At 41.9% G+C, this 25,145-nt stretch overlaps 1 protein-coding gene across 2 annotated transcripts in view; it reads left to right on the top strand.

Moving 5' to 3' along the window:
- The window catches only part of LOC116452385 (ubiquinol-cytochrome-c reductase complex assembly factor 1), a 47,283-nt gene that overhangs the window by 7,138 nt on the left and 15,000 nt on the right, over positions 1-25,145 (top strand). For both annotated transcript variants that reach the window (XM_032126830.1, XM_032126828.1), the window contains 4 exons: positions 3,558-3,665; positions 5,940-6,012; positions 11,737-11,794; positions 17,685-17,793. In XM_032126830.1, the coding sequence (XP_031982721.1) occupies positions 3,558-3,665; positions 5,940-6,012; positions 11,737-11,794; positions 17,685-17,793 (348 nt within the window). The remainder of the gene's footprint in view (positions 1-3,557; positions 3,666-5,939; positions 6,013-11,736; positions 11,795-17,684; positions 17,794-25,145) is intronic.

The raw sequence follows: 25,145 nt of genomic DNA, 5'->3' as shown, positions 1-25,145 counted from the left end.
AACAAACCAGGAGTGCCATGAAGATCTTCAAGGCAGGACTCAAGATTTGCTTTTGGTATATTGGAAAAGGCAAGGGGAGGGGTACAGGGGTTGAAAGATGGATGGGGAAACTTCCCAGTTAAAATAGCCGTGGTGTAAGAAGCCAGGCAGGATTTATGACCAGAGAGGAAGCAGTTTGCAACAGTGTAGGTTTGAGGTGGGTTTTTGGACTGCAACTTCATTATTTTGAATAGAGAAGTACTTACTCATCTTTAAAATGTGAACTTGACTATGCACTCCTGGTGGGAAAGTGGTTTGGAATTAATGGTGAGCTCCAGATGTTTCAATTTATGTTTGGTGTCAAAATTAAAATGATTGTTTGCTTTAAGCACTGCATTTCAGGTATTGAGCAGGAAAGGCAGCCTGAGGTGGGCTTATGTCCCTTGCAGTGTCTTGATGAGCTTGTTTTGAGTGAGCTGTAAAATACATTTTTGAAGTTTTCTCTCTCTCTCTGTGTCGTGGTTTTAGCCCAGCTGGCAATTAAGCACCACACAGCTTTCCCCCTCCTCACCCCAGTGTTTCCTAGATCTGATTTTACAGACGCACAGAGGATTGTTTAATTGCATTTGGCTGCAGCCCTGGCGTTGGCAGGATGAGCTGCAGGCCTCTATGCATAGGTTGAACCAAGCACTCTCTGCTTAAATCCCTTCTCCATCTCCTGAGCTAGTTTAGGCTGAGTTGCAGAAGAGTGAAGCAAGAAACATGGCATTTCCTAGAAAAACCTGCTTGTTGGTTAGCCATTGTTTTAGTGACGAGCTAACAACAGATTAATTGTGATAATTTTTGTTTTTAACTTAACGCATAATGAAAAACCTGTACTGAGGAAGACTTCATAATGCATTTGTAGATAAGAGGCATGTAATGAAGTTCTGCCTGGGTTCACTAGAGATTCCGTGTGATTTCAATTTCTGTGGAGGAGATGAATGTTGATTTAGTGAGTGTGGCAGTGGTTATTGGACACAAGTTCTGCCTTGAGCAGTTCTTATCATTACCTAGCTGAAGGGGATTATGGAGTTATAATGGAGGGTTAGGAGTCATTTGTAGTATAGCTGAGAGTATTGCATTGCATAATCCTGAGGAGAAGGTACTAAAATTGGTTTAAATACCCATGTACGTGTCGGTGGAATCAGTGGGTCCGTGACACGTGGCAGATGGTGCAATGTGCCTCTGCAGACATTGGTAAGAGGGGACGTTGTGAATGGGTTTAATGACCAGCATTCAGTGGAGGAACTGAGTATCACAGGAGGTCCTGGGCAGTGTTTACACTGTCTGGGTGGTTGACAGACATTAAAATAGTGCTGGGTGTGTTTCTCCCCGTTTACCTGAGTGCTGGGCGTGGCAAGATTCGAGCCACTGGCAGCCATCCATGGACAGTGCACAAGTGCAGAGTGTTTTATCTCAAATGCTCAGGCTTGTGTGTGGATATGCACAGGGATGGGTTATGTCTCAGAGCTCCAATTCCTGTCACCTTTACAGTTAGTTTTTAATTAAGTATAGCAACTTGTGCAGAGTACGGATCTGTACTTTAATCTGTATCTGAATATGTATTTACTTATCATTCATGCCATTTCATTACTATATTAATGCTAGGAAGGCTGCAGAGAATGATCAGAAATGGGAAAAGCTTTCAATATGAGAATAGCCTATTTTAGAACCCTTCTGTACTAAGGAGCATATGTATTATACTGGCCTATAAAAGTAATAAAAGATACTGAAAAGTGGGATAGGAAATGGTTGTTCGCAGGTTCTTATGGGAAAATTGGGAGCATCCAAGGATCATAGAATAGTTTGGGTTGGAAGGGATCTTTAAAGATCATCTAGTCCAAATTACAAGGTTGGATTTTAAAAAGGCACAAGGGATTTTTTTTTTCCTTTACACTATGAAACTCTGAAACCCAACTTACCACAGCTTTGTGTTACGAACGCTGGGATACTGAAGGTGTATCCAGTTGGAGCTGATAAAAAAGTGAATAGATACATTTTCTTGCGCAGCAATGTCTGTCAAAAGCTGGACAGGTACATCCCAGAAGGCTGGGGGTTGAGAGCTGTATTTCACTGCTTTTGTGTCATCCCCAAGGATCTGCTCCTGGTCCTTGCTGGAGTTAGCATCCTGGTCTCATTGCTTTTGCAGATTTTAATGGCTCTCAGCTGTATTTCCTCAAGTATGTGTAGGAGATTCATGCGCAATAGATGGGTTCAAAGTAATTTTTTGATAGCAAAAAGTCTGTACTGCATACTTAATTAATGGAAATTATTTGCTTGAGTACCAGTGGTGATTACAGCTGGCTGATGGCTGCTGCCAGGGTGCTTAGAGGCAGAACGCCATGAAGTTTTCTTACCAGTTGTGCTGCTTTGGACTGGGGCAGAGTAAATTTTCTTCCCAATAGCTGGTATGGGCTGTGGTTTGGATTTGTGCTGGACACAGTTCTGATAACCCAGGAATGTTTTAGTTACTGAGCAGGGCTGACAGAAGGTCAAGGCCTCTCCTGCTCCTCACTCCACCAGTGGAGTAGCTGGGGGTGCACAAGGAGTTGCAGGGACATAGTGGGGACAGCTGATCCCAACTGACCCTGGGGACATTCCAGACCATCCAGCATCATTCTCACATAAAAAGCTTGGAAGAAGGAGGAGGGGGGTGACATTGGTGTGATGTTACTCTGATGGAGCTTGGCCCTCCTGGGGATGGCTGAGCAGCCGCCTGCTTTGGGGAAGTGGGAAATGAATTCCTTCTTTTGCTTTGCTTGTGTCTGTGGCTTTTGTTTTACTGATTAAACTGCTCTTATCTCAACCCGTGAATTTTCTCACTTTTACCCTCCCAGTGCTCTCCCCTATCCCCAGCTGCCCACTGGGCTTAAGCCACAGCATCAGCCCGGGGGTGTTTAAGGTGTGTAGTGAGTCTGGAAGAGAACATTTATCTTCATGTTTGCAGACACTGCAAATCATTGCTGAATAAGTACTTTGCTGATCTGGATTTTCTACAAGTACTCTGTACATTAACTGCAAGGGGAATGACAGTCGGGGGGAGCTCTGGTAAGAATGGTGGGTTCACATATCTTCATTGGTTTTAAAACAGAGCTGATTGGTTTATATAGTGTATAATTACTGTAGAATGCCTGTGAGAGGAAGAGAAAGAAAATGTGAAAGGTTAGCTTTATTTGCTCATTTTATCTGCAAAAGACTTAAGCCCAAGTAAAGACACCTAGAAAGAGTATGGGAGTCTTAAGATAGCAGCCATATTTTGGAAAGCAGGTTTCTGTTCAGACTATTTGAATGTGAGCTTTCAGTGGGATATTTTAATCACAATGGTTATGCAATGTTTGTATTCATAAACAGAGGAATGTCATATATGAAAACCAGTGGAATATTTTCAGAGGAGACCTAAACAGTGTTTTGTTTTGTTGAACAAAGAAAGCAAACAAAAAAGCCCTAAATTTCTCTGTTACATTTGTAGCTTTGCTAACTGAAATATGTCAGATTTAATTGCTGAGACTGAAATATATGCTATTTCAATTTTACAGCATCTTTCTGCAAAAGATTCCTTGCAGCCATCTGAAGAAAAAGTGGGTGCTTTTACAAGGATAATAGAAGCAATGGGGTTCACAGGACCACTCAAGTACAGCAGATGGGTAAAGCAGTAATTTAATAATTCTTTTGGTTGTTTGATAGTTCTAAAAAGCAGACAAAAAACACCCCACTTTTTTTTCTTACGATAGGAGCAGTACTTAATGGAAAAGTTTTAATGTAAATTCCTGTTTTCTGAAGTAAGGAGTTAATAATCCATATCTTGAACCTCCATTATCTATGTATTGCCATCATTGACAATGCAGAAATACTGTATTTGGTTTGTAGGGTCTAAATCCTTCTTGAATTTCTTCAGATATCTGATTTTTCACTTCATTTGTCCACCAAAGAACAGAGTAAGAGCCTTAACAAGGGTGTCTTCTGAGCAGTCAGTGGTGAGATTTGGTGTGGTTGCTGTTCAGGTCACTGCTCAGTGGTAGCTGACTAGGGCAGAGTCACAAATAGGTCCTTCTCTTTCTTCTTTTCTTTTTAAATAGCCCTTTCATAAAATTGTTGTTAACACTGACCAAGTGAGAGCAGCTCTGTAAGAGATGCTTTTGGTTCCTTATGCAGAAGAAAAAAGATGAAATTCATAATTCCTTTTCTCTGAACTAAGGAAGAGTACAAAAGAATGAGAGGAAAAGGCAGCTTGAAAGAAGGACTGAGCCCAATTATGTTGGAATTAAAACCAGTTATTTGAATAAAAAGATTAAAAATAATAGAAGTTTTAAGGTGCTTTGAATAGCTGCAAGGCAGAGGGCACCTCCTCAGGGACTGATCTGAAACTGTTGCTGATTGCATGCTGCTCCTCAGAAAGTGTAAAGCAAAGATAAATGACCTGTAACAGGCTTAGGTATTTTGGTTAAAATCAGTTGCTTTAATCAGGTGATACTAAACCTCTTGAGAGTGTAGTTTCTCTCCCATGTGCTTGTGTACATATTGTTGTAATAAAGATTCTTGTTAGCTCTAAGTGTTGATTTCAGAGTTCTCCTTAATTGCTGCTCTTTACTGCTTGCTTTTGGCTGGGGAACCTGGGTTGGGAGAGAGTTATTTTGTGGTTAGGGCCCAAGAGACCTGAGTTCATTTTTGGCCTTGCCAGTGCTCTCTAGGAGATCTTTGGGAAGTTTCTTAATATTTCTCTTGCTTTTTTCTGTTTTATTCTCCCTTCCCCCACACCTTTTCTACCCCCTAAAACTTCCATGATTAAATTTCATCAGTTTCTCCTTTGTTACCTGCATTATTTAAGGGCTGGATTGTGGGGACTGTTCTTTACAATATGTTTTTAATGTCTAGTAATGCCTGCTCTGGGGCAGTGACTCTCACCAGGGAGATCTCTGTTCACAGGCCAGGCAGTGTTTCGCTTAAAAGGGAAACCTTCAGAATTCCTGTAAGCAATGTAAATCATTTTACTTCAAGAAGTTTAGATATATGTTCGATTTTTGACAGAAGCCTGAGATTACTGATGAAGAAAAATAATGGGGTCCTGTGTTTCCTCAGCAATCAGTTGCAACTTCTTTATTTTCCTTTTGGTTGGAGGAGACACAAATAATTACTTTGGTGATTTGAACTGCCATTTAGCAGGCAGGGTGCTCATCACTGCGATGTGGTGAGCACTGAGATGATCACTGGTATATATCACTAGAAAAAACAAAAAACTAAACCAAAGCAATCCAAACCCAATGCTGCTTCTCTTTAAGATCTTTGCTATTAGTTGTTGTGCTCTTTGAAGCTTCAGCACATGTCTGTGTTCTAGATGATGCACTGGAGGTGTTTTGGGTGCAGTGGCAGGCCAGGAACAAAACGAGACATGCTAAAGCACCTGGGAATACCTCATGTTGTTGATCATTCGGGATTCCTTTCTCACTTGTGTAGTCAGTCAGGTTTCATTTTTCTAGGAAAAAGAAAAGCTATTTTTAGGACACGTCTGGTGTGTGACTTCTTTAATATTTAAAACTTAAATTACACAAAACACTCTTAGTGGTATACATCACTTAAAGTTATTGGAGGAAACCAGGAGTTGTGAATTGGGATCTTTGGAGACTCTGTAAGTAAGGCCATTTAATTTATATATTCTGAAATTATATCAAGTAGTATAGCACACTAGATTTGGAAGGATATTCAGGAAGACATTTAATAATTTCTTTTCCTTCAAGGCAAGATTAATTATACTCATGCCATTACTGGCAGATACAATAGTATAATGTGCTCCTGAAAATCTCAAGTGATAGTGATTCTCAAAAGAAGTGTTTTCAGAAAATGGCAGTGTATTTAACAAAACCAGTAGTGTTCACCAGCTCTGGTGATGAATGCTTCAAGTGTTGTCTCTTCTTTTTGTTTAGAAGATCAAGGTGGCAGCGCTGCGCATGTACACGTGCTGTGTGGAGAAAACTGACTTTGAGGAGTTCTTTAACAGTAAGTGGGGGACTGATGGTATTTGAACTGCTGTCCTGGTAAGAGAACTTACGATGGAATTACATCACTGGATATATTTATGCCGATAAAGGCAACAACAAAAAGACTTGTCAGATCCTACCAGGGCGTAGTCAGCTGGAAGGTGACTGTACTGCAGCATTCCCTTAAGTTCTGCAGTGACAGAGGTACAAGGGCAGACTCTGGAGTCTGGCATTGTTACATTTTCCCTCCTGCAGTGGGGAACAGGAACTGGGGTGGGATGGGTAAAACTCAGAATATCCTGGACTTTGAAGGGTCTTGCCATTTTTTATTACCAGGGATGGGATAAACTAAGAATCCAACTATCTCTTCCCTTTTTATGGTGGTCAGATGGTGCCTGTGTCCTGCCCTGTGCCATCCCCAGTATAACTGGGATGCAGATAAGGGAATCACACCCATCCACTAACACACAACTTTTTTATGATACAAGGTCAATTAGATCACAGGGATCTCCTGTCTCTCCCTGTCATGGATGGGGCAGGTTTGGGTACAACTTAAGAGACTTTCTACATTTTTTACTGACCCTGACAGCATTAAATCAGGACACATTTCTTGACTGGATGGAGAGTATGACTAGAACAGAGATACAAGTCCCTCCTATAAGTATATAGGTATATTAGTGGCTTGGATTGGGATGGTTTTTTTTACATTGTACACAGTGTTTTAACTATTAACTAAAAAATCTGTTGCAGCTTTGAATAGTTTCAAATCTGGTTGATTAAGGGGGAAGATGTACTTTTGAGACTTATGTAAGCTACAATAATATTTTTTTCTTATGTGAATCATTTCCCATGTCACTGTGATTTAGCTGATAGTAAGCCCATTACTGGATCTGGCCTGTCACCTGGATTCCTGAGCTACCAGATGCTTTCTTACAGCACAGGTTGGGGCTGCTGCCTCCTGAGAGATCAGCTGAAGGGACACCTTCATCCAGTGCAGAGCTTATTGAGGGTGGTTTGTTACATGGTGTTGCTACTGCAAGATTTCCAAGTGGTTTTCAGAAGGTTTTCCGAACCTGTGATATGGTTTTGGCAGTTGCAGGAGTGAGAATTCTGTGAGCAGTAGGATTCATCACTAGTGATCAAAACTTGAGAACCTCGTTTTCCCTGTGCACACCCTCTCCCAGCTGTGTGCCCTCCCAGGCTTGCTCATATAGAGTCTCCTCTGTTTGTGGTATTTATCTCTTAGACAGGGGCTTTGCTGTCTTTAACTGGTGTTTCACTATCCCTGTTTAATTGTACCAAGATCTATAAATGTTGCCCTGGCTTAAAATTTAAAGGAAGTTCAAAACATATCTGTGGAAAAAATACTGGCACAGATTTTCAGGCTCAGTACTGAGTAAAGTAGCTTCAGTTGTGTTTTTGATGTTGTCTTACTGTCTTAAAAAGAAAATGTGTATTTTAAAGAGTAGGATGTGTTTGCATGGACTGAGACAGTTGTTGCCTAAGGGACAAGGCAGTTTTCTGGGATTGATGGAGTGCATGATGCACCTGTGGTGCTGGGATCAGTGCTTGTGCTTCCAATGAAATCATTATTTTTATATCAAAACAGGTAAAAGAAGTTTCTTTTGCTTCTGTCTACACAGAAATGCAGCTGTTTAGGGGATTAGCTCAAAAATTTAACAGGCTTGTGATCCATGTTAAAAAGTAGTTCCCCTAAAACAAAGGCAGTGTGGAATGGACAGGAAGCTTTTAACATGGTTTTGCTGTGTTTAGGCTGTGGTTCCATGGGCAACTGAGTTGAAGTAGCAGCCAAAGGGAAAAGTCTCACTTCTTCCTGTGCCCCTGTTCTGGACTGGGCAGTTGGGTCCTTGGGGAATGTTCAGGTCACTGAAAGAGAGCAGCCCAGTTTACTGGCATCCTAGTTTGCTGTATTGGTGAGCTAAAGTGGCACATGGAAGGGTCTGGTGGAGAGCAGCTGTGGCATAAAGCAGGTGCTAAGGAGTGCATACTTGAGAGGGGAACATGGCATGGAGCAAGATACCCAACTTCCACTTGAGTTCACAATGTCTTCATCAAACTGTGTCAGGAGCTGGTTTTTTCCTTTTTTCAACTAAAGATGGACATTGCTTAAGCCCATTGCTCCCTCCTGAAGGAGCAGCCTGTGGGACTGGTAGGAAAAGAAGCAAGTACCTGTGAACTCTGCTGTGGTGCTGCAACAGCAGGGCAGTGCCTGAGCCTGTGCTCCGTGGGTGCTGCACCCCTCCCGATGCCGACGCCATGCTGGCCGGGGAGCCCCAGGGTGGGACGGTGCTGCCCGAGCCACAGCCGTGTGCTGAACTGTGCTATGTTTGTGCTCTGCTGCCCCCAGCACTTCTGGCTCTAGCTGGAGGGTGTTGATATCCATGTAAGTGAACTGCTCAGAGTCAGCTTTGCTCTCTGGAGAGCTTATTAGCTCCTTCCCGGCCACGTGTGAGCCCTGTTTACCTGCTGAGCTGACCTGGGAAACCTGCAGCCATTCATGTGTGAAACCACTCGTGGGCTCGTTAAGCTGCATGAGCAGAACCAGTTCTTCACAGAACCCTCTTCAGTATTTCTGGATGTGCTTTTGTGGTGTGGTTATGTTGTGGCATAAGGAACAACTGCACTGTGACCTTACGGAGCTTGGATTGGTGTGTGGAGTTTGTAGGGTAGCTCTCTTACAGAGGTGACAGTGTAAAGAGTGGATAGTGTGGTGGTGAGGACTAGGACAGTGATAGCATTTCATGTCTTGTGGGCCCTCTTCCTATCTCACTGCATTCCTGCTGATGCCCAGTGGAATTTCCATGGCACAGTATTAGGGCCCTGTGAACTGCCTGTCTGTATATGCCTTAGAACAGCAGCTCCCAAAATACAGACTGTGGATATGCAAGTCATGAGGTCACTGTAGGATATAAAGAAGGTGTTTTAATTGAAACTCTTGAGTATGAAACTGCAGTTAATTTTATTATGCTTGCCATCCCTTTGTCTCTTGATATTGGATCACTCATGGACAAAAGTTTGGGAGCTCTCCTTTAGAGCCCATATCCCAAATGTCTGTACTGTGCTGCTTATGTGGAAAGTGGAGCTATTTTAGGACTTCAGCTGTTTCTTGTTTAAAGGAAAAGAGAGAAGCAGCAGAGGGAATAGCAAAGTTGCTGGTGCCGGGTTTAGCACAGAGCTTGGGTAGTTCCGATGCAGCAGAGGAGGCAGCCTGTGAGGAGAGAGCTTCATGCCTCACCTCAGACTTGAAAGGTCAAAAGAATTTTTAGGATCAGGCAGGTGATTCTCAGAGCTGAACTGGAGTTTGGCTCATGAATGTGGACTGTGGGGTAACCTTGGCTTCAGCTCAAACTATTAATGCTGTTAATTCTCTCAAGTCAGGCAGCGGCAGCAGTAGAGAGCTCGTCCTACCAAATCAGCCTTTTGGATGGCACCTTGTGGGGCTCAACGCAGCTCAAAAAGGCTGGAAGTTACAGGACTCTGATTCTTGTGTTTCCCATACCCCACCAGCTGCATCCCAGGCTCCTGCTGCTGCCTGCCACACTCGGGGAACACTGCCACAGCACACCTGTTTTTTTGCAGTATGTGGGGATATTATCCCATTGTGTCCTTCCTAAAGTTGTGGTAGTGGCAAAGATGACCCATCATGAAAAAGTCCACAGTCAAGTTTTGCATCCCTTACTTGATGAATTTTAAGTGCAGAATATGACTGCAGGAAAACACATGTCCTCATAATTCTGAACATTCCTGTCCCTTATAGTACTAGACACGTGACCAGGATGTGTTTGTGCACAGAACAGGTTTATTCCCCAGCTGATATCACAGTAATTTCATAGGTAGCTTTATCATCAGACATTTTTGTCTTTATCTAGTTTTATTCTGAGGAGAATGGTCCATCCTGTAATGAAACAGAGAATTATTCTCCCCAGATAGTTTACTAGAATAAAGTGTTCCAACTCCCCAAATTTTAGAATTCCATTCTTTTTACAAAGCTGATAGCTGAGGGTGAGCTTCTTGCCTTAAAGGAGCCACCCTTCCTTTAAATTTACCACGCAGACAGTCCAAATATAGAAGTTAAAAATGATTTATAAAAATAGAATTGCAACTCTTGGAAAGTTAGGGAAAAAATTCTTGCCTCCTGGGTACTGAATAGGTCTTTAAAAACTTTCCATATTTCCAGGAGCAGAGGTGTGAGCTTTGCTTTCCACTGCAGAGTGATTTCTGTGGTGGGGGACTGATCCATGGGAACTCCTACTGGAGAAACCTCTGTCTGAACTGAGTGTTTGACTCTTGACTTCATTTACTGAGATGGTTTGGTTAATGCAGGCATTGTGTGCTCCTGCCCTAGTTAGAGATGCCTTGGCGTGGCTTTAGCTCAAAGTAGTTATTTCTAGGCACAGGAACTATTTCTAATAGGAATGAGAGAGCCAAGAGGGTAGAAGGGTGAGGGAGATTTTTGTTTAATCTCCAAACATGGACTGTTAGTGCCTTTGTACTGTCTTAGAGGTGATGTATGAGCACTGGTGCTGAAGCTTGGCACCTCCTAGACTGATGGAGTCATCTCTCTGGGGAGGCAGGAATAGTGGTGATCTGTCTGGCTCTTCTGACCAGAGCTGGCATATAAAAAGAAAGAGACTGTGAAAGTATTGCTTCATGATCTAGGTGGATCTCCTTGGTAATACTTGACAGCCAAGAAGTAAAGGAGCCAGGAAGGAATCTATTCAACACAGAAGAGATGAGGTTGACTTCCCTAGGGCACACTGGACTGTAGAGTCACTTTCTGAAGGCTCTCTGGCCTTCTTCCAGGTAGGTTTGAACAGCTCAGAAGATGACACCAAGTGCTGGGTAGGGCAAGGTGGCTGTCTCAGATCCTTCTCATTAGGGACTTCCCTTAAAAACTTCTCCAGGAAACAGATGCAGAAGTGTGCCCGGGAGGAAGGTTTAAGATTGACAGGAACTGAAGGATTTGGCATGCACAGAACCCACAGGTTCATTTTTTTCAAGCATGAGGAAGAGGAATATGGTTTTTGTGCCATGTGACCTAAATCTGCAGCCTCGCATCCTAACAGCAAATGGAAATCCATCATGTGAACACACATATGGACAAGCCATCTCTGGGAAAACCAGTGGCTGTGGGAGTAGAGCTGAATCAGGAAACAGATTGTTTCTGTGGTTGGTTGATGGGTTTAATCCTAATGTAGCCTGGCTGGAACACTTGGAGTGCTGTGGGCTGTGCAGCCATGGAGGAAATCCAAACAGTGGAGTGGGAGCAGAGACCCAGGTAACAGAATTCTGTCCCTGGCAGGAGACAGCAGCACATGGGAAGGAAGAGTGTAAGAACTGAGCAAAGCATCCATTGATTCCTCTGTATTATTCGCTGCTGCTTTGGGGCTCTCCAAGCTAGAAGCCACATGTTTGTCTCATTCTCCATTTTCCTGGAATTTTTTCCCCCTGTAAATGTTATCCAAGTGAGCTCTAAACACCTGAAATCTTTCAGAATCCACAGCATCCTGTGGCTGCGTGTTCTAGAGTTTAAGCACAAACGTGACAGTAAATGATGTTTGATTCCAGTATGTATATACAGTTATTACTGAAAATAAATTACTTAAAATGCTTTTAGATTTTGGTGAAGTGAATTTCTGTTAAGCACAAAATGTGATTATATTCATTTTAATGTTTGGTTTTGGTTTTGTGTGTTTTTTTTTTTTTTTTCCCTTCCATCAAGGATGCCAAATGCCTGATACCTTGAATTCATGGTTTCTAGTAGCCCAGCTTCATGTCTGGTAAGTGAAAAACAAAATAGTAATATAAGTATTTTCAGGAAATGGAGTTATATGCACTTTAATGTGAGAAAAAGTAGAGCCTTCTATCCATGGTTGATAATAGAGGTTATAGTCATGATGATTGTATTTCAGCAGTTTTCTGCTGAAGAACAAAAAGTCCCATAGAGAAGCTGACATCTCTTACATCTGCAAATTCCTCACTAGTGGAGTGATCTTTGCTGTGAGTTTTGTAAAAGCCTTGCTCAGGCTATGTGGAAAAATCTTACTTGGATGTTTTAGGAAAGGTTTAAATTTATGTAAAAGTCATTTAAATTGGGAGAATTTGTGGTGATGAGAAGCATTTAACAAATTATAGCACTGGCATTTATTCTTTCACCTCTGAAAGGTACATGCAGGGTTGTGAATGCCAGCTTGGCTGCATGTAAAAATATTTAACACCTTAAACATGAAGTTTTTTCCCTTTTTCATTTGTGAAAATAGTAGCCAAAAAAATCAGGTTTTCATCTAGCATTACATACTTATAAAGGTCAGAGGATGCACAAGGGAGTACAGTAATTTTCTGAGTGCCAGATCTTTCAGGGAACTGAAGTCCATAGACTTGAGTTCAGCTGTACAAAGGCTGAAAGGAGGATTGTACTGAAATAGCTGCACTTAAGGCCCCTTATTTCCTTGCCTCCTCCTTTTTCCCTTCCTCCCTTTTAATTTCCTGACTCCTCAATATAGTGAAAGATGGGGCAGCTCATTACACTGAAGAGTGAATAAATTAGCGGAATCATTGCAATTATAATCAGTTAATGAAATCAGTGTAATCAAGTAAGGAAGACCCTTGAAATTTGCAGTTAATTTATTTCCTACTGTTCCCTTTGGGAAAAAGGCTTTAAAAATGAATTGATAAGCTAATAATTCATATAGGTATTTTGAAAATTGGTACAATATATGTTAAAAATCAGACTGTTTGTAAGTATCTGGGAAAACCTAAGAGAGCGAAGGTGAATCTGCAGAGAACACAGTTTTTTCACATCATCTTGATTTCTCATTGACAGGACAATGTATCCTGTGATTAATACACAGCATCAAATTCAAGATTAATTATAAAAATAAACAAGGGAACTATGACAGAGATGAAACTGGTATAGGATAGGCAGAAGTTTCTAAGATCAAAAGAACATTGGCTTCTTTTGAAGGTGGCCGAGAGTTGCTGCACTTTGAGCTGGTGATGTTATGGAGAGATTTGCTGAGGAGAACTGAAATACCCTTTATGTGTAGGATATGGTGGACAGGTGCAATATCCTGCACAAGCAGGAAAGAACCAAATCCCTCTGCCTTGTTGTGACAGCAGTGAAAATTCAGGTGTGGAGGTTAGCACTAGAGGTTAATTTTTCTAGGGTTTATGAGCCTGGCTCCTCTGTGTTCCTGGCAGGTTCACCTAAGGAGCACTGTCATTCTGGACCACAAATGAGAGATCCAGTTTGATATTCCAGGATACAGAGAAGCCTGTGACAGGCCTGCTCACTACCTGGGTCATTGGGAAATGCTGTAGGCATTGCTTATGATGAGATGGGTGACCAGCATCCTGCCATGACATACTTTGCTTTCCCAGGCAGGTTTATTGCTATGTTCTCTAGGATTGTCTTCCTTTAGGGAGTTTGACCTCGATAAAGTGGGAACAGAAGTGCTTCTGGTAGCTTTGGCAAGGTCAAGGACATCCTACTCCTGTCTGAAAACTCCAGTTCTCTCTTTCCTGCTGGACCATTTGCCTCAGGGGCTAGAAATCTTCCTGATCTGGTGGCGAACAACCTGCCAGGAGATTCTGATCACCATCTGTTCCTGTTCCCCCTAGCAGAGCAGTCTGCATCACTTTCTTATGTACTTACTTACTCCCTCTTATTCAGCAGTTTAGTTTCAACTGATTTAGAGTGTCTTCTGGAGCCAGAGATGATGGGAATTTTTCCTACTTCGGTAAACTTTGTCTCCGTTTCTTACTGTTGTCATTGTCAGCATATTCTTTGCATCCCAGCTTTTACAGACTTGCAGGGTTTGTCAGGGCATGTTGTTGTGTTACACATTCTGGTGGGTTCTCTTTGAATCTCTGGCTCTTACTTCTTCCTGTCTGTGAACAGAGTATTCCTACTGACCCCGGTCAGAAAGAGAGGAATTCAGGCCCTCATGTTTAGCCTCTGCTTTTGCAAACTTCTTTCAAGATAATGTTCCTTTAGAAACAATCCAGTGCCTTTCAATGCAGTGCTGAAATCATGCTTTAAAAAGTCAACCCATCAATATTATTTAGGAAACCAAACCATCATTTTTCTTTCCTGAATGCCATGTTTTTATAGGCTGTTTGTGTTACTTCACATCTTTGATGTCAGGAGGACTCTTGGTTTATATTTTGAAGTCCAGACCTTTAGAAAAGCTCTTTATTTCCTCTGCTGGATTTGCATTTTCCCATGCATCTAAATGGAGTATTGGCTGAATCCAGAGCTGTTACCAAACTGCCAAAGAAATTACTTCGGTGACTGCTAAGGAATGTCTTGGTGCAGTATTTATCATGTAGATACCTAGTGCTCCCTTCATATTTTCACCAGACCAAACATGGTGACACCTCTGAAGTATTTAGGATCAAATAGAGTGGTGTTACAATTCCTGTTCTGAAAGACTTAGAGACGTGTTGCAAAAGTTCATCAAAGCATTGTTTTTCTTAAGGAAATCTGTGCTTAGGAAGGTTTTGATCAGCCTGAGGAAGTCCAGAGGAGAATGAGAACCACCGAGTATGTAGAAAACAGTTCCTGCAGGAAAAGATTTCTCAGATTTCTCTGATTTGCATAGAGAAGCCTGAGGACAGAATACCATTTTGAAATGCAGCACTTCAGAAGAAAGAGAATAAACTCTCTGTTTTGTGTCTTAATTGCATCAGAATAGTCTTGCTTGAGAGGGATTTTAAGAATTAGCTTATTTGGAATGTCTTAAGCATTTAGTTGATCCTGTCTTAACATGAGGGAATGGGCTACAACAGCCTTAAGAAAGGCCTGAGGGGAGAGGAGACTGCACAGCCAGGCTGGGTTCTGTCACCTGGATAGAGCAGTGGTGGGGAGCTGGCCGGGCTGGAGCACAGGAGAACATGCAAACCTAATTAGGACCTGTTCAGAATTCTGCTGGTAATCATCATTCACTGAAGTGTAATGTCACAACAGAGCTGATGGAAAAATCGGTTCAGGAGCTTCCTGCTGTCCCCCAAGCTGGTAGCTGTTCATGAGTGGGTTAAACAGAATAAAGCCTTCCAAAAATGCTGTTGATATTTGTGTTGGTTATCCAAAGTAATTTCTTTGAGCAACGATAGCATAGCTGCAGAAATAGTTGCTCTGGAGCAACTGAGGAAGCAGGAATGAGTGGCCAGGAACGGGACAGCAGGAAAGTCCGAGTAAGCTTTACCCTGAATGGCTCATCACACCTTGATGCATGGTACAGGGCACCTCACAGCAGTGATCAGGGGTTGTTAACCACCACTTCTGGTGTTTAGGCCAGTCTGGCACTCTGGCAACACTGACAGAAGCAGTTGTAGCTGAGGCTGTTGTGAGAAACTGCAACATCTCAGCTGAGATGAGTTACAGATGCTCCTGATCCTTTTCAGCCATCCTTCCATATCATTTTCTTCTAAGATAATCTCTCTGCATAACTTAAATACAGCAAAAATTATCCAACCCAACCAGGGTGAGGTAGACAGCTTTCTAAAGATAGTTTGGAGTAATTTTCCTTTCAGGGTTTGATGAAGATGAGTCAGTATTTGTCTAAACTACAGAACAGATTGTGCAGTGAAACGATGAAATGTTTCACACCATGGTGATCTAGTTAGGAGGTCTATAGGCTTTAAAGAGTCTGCACCTCAGACAGCAGGTGCAGTAACAAACTACCAAACTTTCAAATAAGCTGCAAAATTCCATGATCTCACTCGTGGTGCTGCAGAAGAGCTGTGTGACAGCACTGTGCATCCAAATGCAGAGCTGCCTCCTAGGCTCCATTGAGTAGCAGGTTTTCTTCTGAACACCACTCCAGTCCTGCTCGTCATTGACCAGTTGTTGCCTGTTGGTCTCTGCACTGCTCTCCTGCTTCACCACCACTGAAGGCACACAGGATAGGAAACACTGTTTATGCTCAGGGGGAGCTTTTCTTGCCCCTGAACTTTTCACCCCTGAGTTCACCTATTCAGCAAGAGAAGTACAAAAATGCTTTATTTAGCCCAAAATTAGTCTTTTAGGCTGAGTCTTTTTCTCTTTGACTTGTTAAGAGTGAGTAAAAATTTTGAATTCAGTAATTCACTTCTTTGTACAGTTCAGTTATGAAAATGCACAAGAGAAACAAAGGTTTTGAAACTGGTAGCAGTAAACCGAAAGTTTTAAGCCCTTTGTGCATTTGTTTTGTGGAAGGTCTGGTACCTGGACAGCTGTTCTCTGACAGCTGTTCTCTGATCACTGTTTGAACAGAAAGCTTTGTCATCCTTCCGTGAGAAAGTGAGGATTTGGTTTTGGTACCATCTTAATTGCATTTGTTTGCTGGGACAGTGGTTCTAACTAGCAATAAGAATATAGGACTGCTGCAGGGTTTTCTCCCTTCAGTTTTTGTCTCTGTGACTGTCCCTGGCAGTAAGTTTTACTTCTTCTGCATATTAAAAAATATGTTTCCTCTACTAATCCATACACAAGACAGAACCCATCATAAAGATGGACCTCTGTCCTTTTACAAGTCATCTTAGCACACTTCAGCTGTTTGTGATTTTCCCTGTTTGAGCTGGCACTCATGGGTCACCAAATACTTGTAATGCTTATAGATCTTAAATTCACTAAAGAAATGAACCTATTAAAAAATAAATAATCATGTTTTCCTTTTAGCTCTTGTGGCACATTCACCATTGTTAGGGTGTACCAGCTCCACAGTGGCCTCCAGCAGCTCTGCTGTCTTGGTTTTACAGGAACTGGGAGCATTTTCCTACCTGTAGCATGTCTATGAAAAGCAGTGACTTCTCTCAGCTCCAGTGTTTGAGCATCACCTCGTCTATAGTGACTCAGTCAGTCCTGGATAGGCACTTCTGTCTTTCAGCACAGGAGCAGAGTTGCTGAATGAGGTAGAGAAGATGGGGCAGGTAATGGGACCGGTCCCAGCCCAGTGAGGAATCAGCCTGGGCTTCGGTTCATGCTCTTTACAGATGTTTTATAATAGGCAAAATAAAATGATTATTTTATTTTGTAGGCAGAACAGCAGCAATGAAGTTCAAGTGGCTTTAATGCTTTAAAAAAAAAAAAAAAAGGTAAAACAACTCAGCCTGATATTCTCATTAAGATCTCACAATGTGCTTACAAACCTCTGAGTTGGTCTTTCATGTGGGGGTTTTGCCCGGTGCCCGGACATGTATCCAAAGACCCCTGCAGTTGAAATTCAGGACATTGCTGATGTGGATTGGTTGAAGACTGTAACTTGCTTAAGCTTTCCCAGCTTGGCTAGTTGGGCTCTTACAGCACTTGAGTGTACCAAGCTGAGCTACAGCTGGCTCAGAGCCTGGGATTAGACAAGCCATGTGTTCCTGCTCCAGAGGGTGAGGTGTTCTTAAGGCTGAGGAATTTAGGTTGCAGTAGTGTTTAACTAGATTACAGTACTGTCAACAAGAATAGAGTCCACTGTCACTCTTCCATGGCTGGATTGGCCAAAATCCAGCAGATACAGCTCCTGAGTACAGAATGGAAAAGCTTGTCATAGATTATTAAAAAAAAAAATCTGTGTGTTTTTCTCCTGATCACAAACACATACCATAAGGAAAATCTTAAATGAGCTGGAATGTGTTTAATGTACTCTTTCCTTTTTAAAAAAAGCTCAGGAGCTCTGACTGTGGTGTGTGCTCTTGCAGGATGTGCCTGGTGCGGCTGAGGCAGGAGGGCCGCACAGGGAAGTACATGTGTCGCTACATCGTTCACTGCATGTGGGAGGATGTCGAGCAGCGTGGGAAGGTGATGGGGGTAAGTCCTCTCTGGTGGTGTTAATCCCATTGGAATTGAAAGATTCCCATCTTTTAGTGCTTTTGCGGATTTGGGTATCTTAGAAAAATGCCTGAGAATCAACCTGTTTGATGTCTTTACCAGCTTCAGCTGGTACCTGCTGTATTGAGCCACCGGCCTTGTTCCTGAAAGCGTATCATGGCCTGGATAAAGGTTTTGATTTGTCTGAAATTAATTAATTTCCTACATGATTTGCCATGTGATTGCAGAAACGGATGCTGCTATAACAGAATGGGGATAGGAGTAAGCAGCTGGGGTAGGGGGGAATGTGACTAGTGCCAAATCTACAGCCACAACTTCAGTAATTCCAGCAGAGCTCTTGAGTTTCCTCTGTATCTAAAATGGTTAAAGGAAAGTTAATCAAAAAGGGGTTTTTGTCAAGTTCCTGCACATGACTGTAATTAGTCCTTAGTGTATTTTTCATTTTGGATTCTCTCTGTGCCTGATCTTTATCACAAAAAAGGTGTTCTAAGGAGAGAGTAGTTCTAAGGAGAGTTCATTTGCAAGTTTCAAGGAAGAGGAGGGTTGGATCATTCTGGCTTATTCTGAGGAAAGTTATGGTAGTTGGTTGTAATGGTAATTTCTGTCCTTAAAGTCTGAAAACGTGTTTCTCCAGTTGGGTGTTGGTAATTGCCTGAAGAGAAGGCATTGCAGAGGCAGTGGAAGTAGGTGACAGCAGACCTGATACTGGTGAGGCTGCCTGTGTTCAGGGCACTTCTGTGGGAGAACAGGGCTGGGAAAGATCTCCCGTGTTGTTGAAAAGGAAGAGAACTGTTCAGTGATTAAATAGAGGTTTGTCTATGAGTAAAATAAATTATGCTGCTAGAGAAGTGACAGTTTTCATATAGCAGTAATTAATGGTGTGTTGTCAAGCCTTAGTTGTCAGTTCTGTTGGAGAAGCTGCCAGGATGGGAAGCTGTTGGAGAAGCTGCCAGACAAGGGAATTAACCAGTGAGTTAGGATCTGGGATGCGATCATATTAGTAATGCAAGAAGTTTCTCTCTGATCCTTTGATTTGTATGTGGTTTTAGAAGGTGTTGGTTCTGGTGTAACTTCAGTTATTCCATCAGCAGGGTTTGAACAAACAGAGTTTGTTCCTAGTTGTTTGGAATTCCGTAGCTTTACTTCGTTACACGTTGCTTTTAAAGACAAGATATCCTGTTAATCTTCTTTTGAATTAAATCTAGATTCGTACATCTGAGAGTTTTTTGCTATATTAATGTGCTTAGATAAATTCCAGTATGGGAATCTCCTCTTTCTGGTAGGGCAGTGTGAGTGAGCCTGACAAATCAGATGTACTGGTGGAAAAGACTGAATGAAAGAGCTTCTTCATTTTTGTCCTTATCCAGTGCCTTCCATATCATACCACTGGTTGATTCTGCTTTCTCTAGGAACTGCACACAGCTCAGATCTTTACTCTGGGTGTAAATTTAAGGTTCTTCTTCTTGAAAAGCGAAAAAAATCCCAAACCCAAAACAAACCCCGGCCAAACACATCACCTCCCAAAGCACCTGAAAGTTTCTGTCTGATTCCATGAAGAAAATGAACCTTTGGAGCAGAAAATGATTTGTCTGTTTCTTTTGACCCTCATTTTGTCTTCTATGAACAGAGTGCTGGTTTGTAGTTTTCTGTGCAGGGTTGGAAGCAGCAGACAGCAAAGAGGAGCAAAGCTGGCTGTTTGCTGCCCTTCCAAGCAATGCAGGACTCCAAAGTGAAGAATGCTGAAGGTTAGGCCTGTATTGAAAGCTTTACAGTAAACCTTAGGGGAAAAAAAATAGTGCTTAGTCAGTTCTTTTTAAAGGGATGCACAGGGTTTCCATTTATGCAAACTAAACAATTGCGTTGCTCCACAAAATTCCCCAAAGTATAAAAAACCCACCAGTGTCGTTATGTTTTCATCCAGTCTGTACCCTGAAGTGTTTATACATGCATTTTGCAGCAGCATGGTTGCTGTGTGATGAAACTGCAAGGAGCTCTGAAGTTTCTGGAATGCCATTCATTCCCTGCCTTGTCAGGTTAGGCATCTAGTCAGTTTATCCTTGAATTTAAATTTAAATTGTGCAGTCTTTGTAGGAATGACCCTGCAGTGGAATCTCCAGCGTGCTTAGCTTGCATACTGTGATTCCTGTAATACACCAGGCTGTGGCCTGCTGCTAACACAGCCTTTATGTGGCCACAGCAGATGCTCAGAGGAAGAACCTGCACATTTCAGGACTTAATCTCCAAAGTAGTTACACCTGTGTGTGTATTTAGTACAGCTGAGCTGCACAGAGGCCCCTTGGTTTAATGAGCCTCCTTGGGTGAGAAGTGAACTCCTGAGTAGGCACTGGGGGGGAGTGAGAAAGCAGAGTGGACTCCCTGGGGGTAAATTTGGAAATCAGGACTGTTCTCTTCACCTGTAGTCTTGCAGTGGTTTGTTTTGTTCTTTTCTTTTCTTTAATCTTTTATTTATTCCTGATCTTTTAGTTATTATTTGTAGTCAGTCCCCTATGGAGACAGGCTGAGAATGTTGGAGCTGTTGAGGCTGGAGAAGAGAAGGTTGTGTGGAGACCTCACAGTCCCTTTCCAGAATCTGAAGGGGCTACAGAGAAGCCAGAGAGGGACCCTTCCTCAGGAACTGCAGTGACAGGACAAGGGGGGATGGCTTCACATTGAAAGGGAGGGAATTTGGGTTAGACATGCAGAAGGAATTCTTCCCTGTGAGGGTGCTGAGGCCCTGGCACAGGGTGCCCAGAGAAGCTGTGGCTGCCCCTGGATCCCTGGCAGTGTCCAAGGCCAGGTTGGACGGGGCTTGGAGCAGCCTGGGACAGTGGAAGGTGTCCCTGCCCATGGCAGGGGTGGGATGGGGTGAGCTTTGAGGTCCCTGCAACCCAAAGCTAATGGGATTTTGTTGAGATAAACAAACTTCTTAGTCTCTTCTGGTAGTATTTGTTGTATGTTAGATAAAAGTTATCTATGCACTGATGTTGGAAGATATTACCAATTCCCTTGTTCCTTATCACTGCTTTATTTTCCTTCCTCAGTGCCAGTGATTCTGGCTTCATATCCCACTTCACCCATGCCTCTGCATTTTTTTCTTGTTTTTTCCATGTTTGTTCACTCTTCTCCACTCACTTTCCTTCCTTTCACAGGGCTGTACCCTGACTGAAGTCTTTCTCACCTCTCACCTTTAGCAATTGCAAGGAATTTTGAGTGACCAATAAAGGGCAGTTTCCCTAGTGCTACTTTCTCTTTCTTAATCTTGATCTCTTTATCCCTAATGATTTTTTTTAAACTGAAGCTGAGGTAATAACAGAGGATTTGTGACCTGATGGAGGGATGTGTGCAATTTATTTTCAAGTAATGTAGTCCTGCAGTCAGTAAATATTCTGGCTCCAAAAGAAGGTGGTCAAATACATCAAGAATAGTAGATAAAAAGAAGATGACATTAATGTTCCTCTGTCAATGCTTTTAAATTTCAGAATCTGAGTCTTTTTCAGAAGTAAGGTAAATGAAAAGAAACTTTACTGAATACGTTCAGAGCACTAAATTACCATCTGCATAGATCGTAGGAGGTTAGGAAATCCATTCCTTGCCTTTTCTCTCATGCAGTGTATCAAAGGTCAAGATTTAACTCCAATTCCTGTATTGTGGTACAAGTGACAGAGCACCTGGATGGAATTGCTGTCTGGATGCAATTAGTTTAACTTGTTGACATACAAAGTTGCAGTTCTTTAGCTTGCTTCCAATCTAGCAACAATGCCAACACTTGATGCAGAAAATGGACACTATATTCCTGAAGTGATACTGATGGTTTATTGAAATGTGCCATCTGCTCTTAACTGGTTCATTGAAGCCAAAAGGGGTAGAATGTAAAGCATTTTAACTGCTAATTTACATCAGCTCCAGCTCCAAATGGAGTTTGTATTATTTCAAAACCTGGTTGTTAAAACTGCTGAGATTTAAATCTCTGCTAAAAAGTTTTGGGACCTGTTAGCCTGAGCTCCTTCAGCACTCCTGAATGTCGGCAAGAGTCAGAAACCCAAACTTGACACAGCTGTAAAAACACACGGAGAGCCTGTGGCCTCAGCAAATTCTACTGGTGCAGGCATATTTCAGATATAAATTTTACTCTGCTGTCCCTAGTACTAATGAAGTCAGTCTCTTTTGGTGGGTTTGCAGCCAGGTGTGTCCAGTTCTGTGGCTAACCAGTGCTCTTTACTTAATTTTTCCACTAGTGACATTTCTATCAAACTTTAAAAACAAACAGAAAAATTGGCTTGATGCAATGGCTCCAAGTGTTAATAGTAACATTAGGCTGGGTAAAAGACTTCCTTTGGATCCTGCTTTGCCAGAGATCTCCACCTCGTGGCTTGCAGGGAATAGCTTTATACTGTGCAAACTGGCAGCTGCCTCATCAGTTTGGAAAGGGAATTCTCTCAGGACTAGACATTGCTGCTATTTTATCCCTAAGGGAGTTCTGGAGCCACCTGAGTATTAACCTGGCTGATCTCAGTACTGTGCTTTAGTAACTCTGTGGATTTAAAAGTTGTTACAAGTTTAAGTGTATTTTAATACCCTTAGATGAAGCTGCAGAGTTGATCAGAAGGACATGTAGGTGTCCCCTGGAACGAGATTTCAGCTGATAACAGGACAAGAGGTATGAGGGTTAAATAAATAAATTATAGACTTTCAACCACTCAAAAAATCCCAAACCAAAAAAACCCAAACACCCCTTCCTCCTCCAAGCACCCCACACTAATACTTGTGGGTGCAAATCCTGTAGTATCTCAGGAAGATCCATCAGGCTTTATTCCAATACTTGTTACTGGTTGTAGGTTCGCTTCACCTGCCTTGATCGTGTGTGTTGTGGTGGCATTCTGCTGCTGAAGAATTAAAGTTGTTTTCGGTGCAAAATGACAATTCATTTTATAATGAATAAATGTTCTAAAAGAGATAAGACTAGGAGGGGCTGTCCAGCCCAGTGTGCCAACCTGTTTTAATTTATCATAATCTCACTTTCCTGTTTTCCCACCAGACCACTTAGACTCCTACCCCCTTTTTTTTCCAGGAACACTTCTAGGTGTCTTTTGAATTCATTTATTGGCTCTGCTGTGTGTTGCACAATACAGCCTTTGTTACACTTTTAGCTAGAGCTGTTTGTACCCAGTGACCCATAATTTGCTCTCAATTACACTCATGTACATCTGAAGTAACAGCATCAGAATCGATACATGTAACTGAGAGCTGAAATTGGCTTGGGAACTTGAACACCATTTTCTGTCTTGATACTCTTTCCACAATTAAAATATTTCAGTTTATTAATAATGCCAATTTACTTTACAGTAGCTGCAGATCCTGAACTCAGTTTAATTCTGTTTAAGTTATTCTTACTGTGGAGAACAGAAGGTTTGACCCTTGTAACTAAACACTCAGAAGGCATGGTTGGAGTGAGACCAGTAAGTTGTAGAAGGGCTTTAGAGGATGAGAGGACAGGGTGTAAAATTGATACCATTTTAAAATAGAACTTGATCTTTGTATGAATTGAAGTGGGAAGCTGCTGTACTGCGATGTTGAGGGGTCCTTTCCAGGCCTGTCTCTGAAATCTGATGGGAAGTCACGGAGTCTATTTTGGATGCACAGGAGAGAAACTACATTTTTGAGAGAGATTGGGGCAGAAGGGAAGTGGGTGCAGTATTTTGGGGCTGGAATGGGTAGTTGGGATGAAGGGAATATACTGAAGTGAAATATTGCAGTGAAGGTACTGATTTTGTTTGAGGAAATGGACTGGGGAGAGGATAGTGTTCAGTACAGGTAAAAAAGGTTTTTAAAAACCTATAAAACTAAAGAAGAGAAGTTTGAGTTTTAAATTATCTATATATTTTTTGAAATGCTTTACTAGGACTTTTTAAGGAGAAAGATGTTATATTTTTTGGTAACCACTTAGAAGATATAAAATCTCACCAGTTTCTAGTGTTCCCTTTTATAAAAAGCAAAGAAACTAAACCCTTGCCAAAGCAGTGAGATACAAAATTGGTCTGTATGGTTTTTGTGGGGTTTTTTAATAGGATGCCAGACACTGTATGATTAGCTGAAGTTACTGTTTCAAGAACATCATCAAAAAAAGTTCATCGACCCTTGAAATTTTCTCAAAGAGCTTGAGAGTTCACAGTAAGTTTCCAGTGCTTTGTCATTTCATGAATGAATAATAGTAGCAGGTACTTTTCCAGAGTAAATTTGATTCTGGAAATCTTAATAACTTAAATATGTAGGACAGTGCATGAATGTGGAATTTTACCTTGAATTATCTCAACTGTGATGATGTCTGAAACAAACAGTAATGATGCAAATTTAGCTTTACCAGCACACGGAGTTTTGAAATAGGGGTCTCTTTCTCAGGTTGCTTTTGATGTGGTTGTTCTAGAGACAGCATCTGTGGAACCAACACACCTGGGTGAAATGTTTGGGCCATGCTGACGATGCCTGGTATTGAAATAAAGATACAATAAATGCTTGGGTTCTTTTCAGCTGGCCTGCCCCAGTTTTCTGGCATAAAAAAATCAATTCTGGCATAAAAAAATCAATTTAAATTTCCCAGATGTGTTGGATCCTGTTACTGTAAGGTGGTGTCCTTGGCCTGTTCTGTGCCTTGCTAGAGTGCCTGCAGGAATTACACTGGAAGCTGCCTTGTGGCACCTTTGCTAGAGGTACCTTTTTTTTCAGTATTACGTATTTTTTCAGTATTATATTACTCTATGTCCATTATATAGGGAAAGGTTCTTCTCCCAGAATGTGCTTTTAAGCTCCTTCATAAAAACAGAAATAATACCAAGACCAGTGTCCTAAATCAAACCAAACAAACCATTGAGAGGTTCTCTGTTGTCCCCATAGATTTTAATCACCTTGTTGCTTGTGGTTTTCACTGCAGAAAGTCACTGACATCTTCTGCTTCCACTTCAGCAGTGAGTCTTGTGTTTTCTTGTTAGAGCTTGGTTTAGCTTTTGCTTCCATTTTCTGAGTTCCCTGGCCCGTTTTATCCATTTGCAGAACTGACAGCTCTTTGAAACCCCTTTTTTTTTTTTGACTGCTTTTGCTAACTGCTCCCACAGATAATTATCAGGAAGTGCAAGTGCAATCCCCTCAGTAATCCCAGTGCCTGCTTCCACACTTGCTCACTCCTCTGATTTCTTTTACAACCCTAGTATAAGCAACAGCAGAGGATACTTTTGTACACATCTAGGGAAGCTCAGGTGCTTTTCTGTTTTCCATCCTGGTCTGAGAATCTCAGTTTGTGTGTCCTCAGTTGTCTCTTTCTCTTTTCTTTCTGGTCTTAC

Source organism: Corvus moneduloides, chromosome 17 (assembly GCF_009650955.1).
Source record: "Corvus moneduloides isolate bCorMon1 chromosome 17, bCorMon1.pri, whole genome shotgun sequence".
Taxonomy (NCBI): Eukaryota; Metazoa; Chordata; class Aves; order Passeriformes; family Corvidae; genus Corvus; species Corvus moneduloides.
The sequence above is the reverse complement of the archived record's forward strand: the minus strand, read 5'-3'. Positions and strand labels throughout refer to the sequence as shown.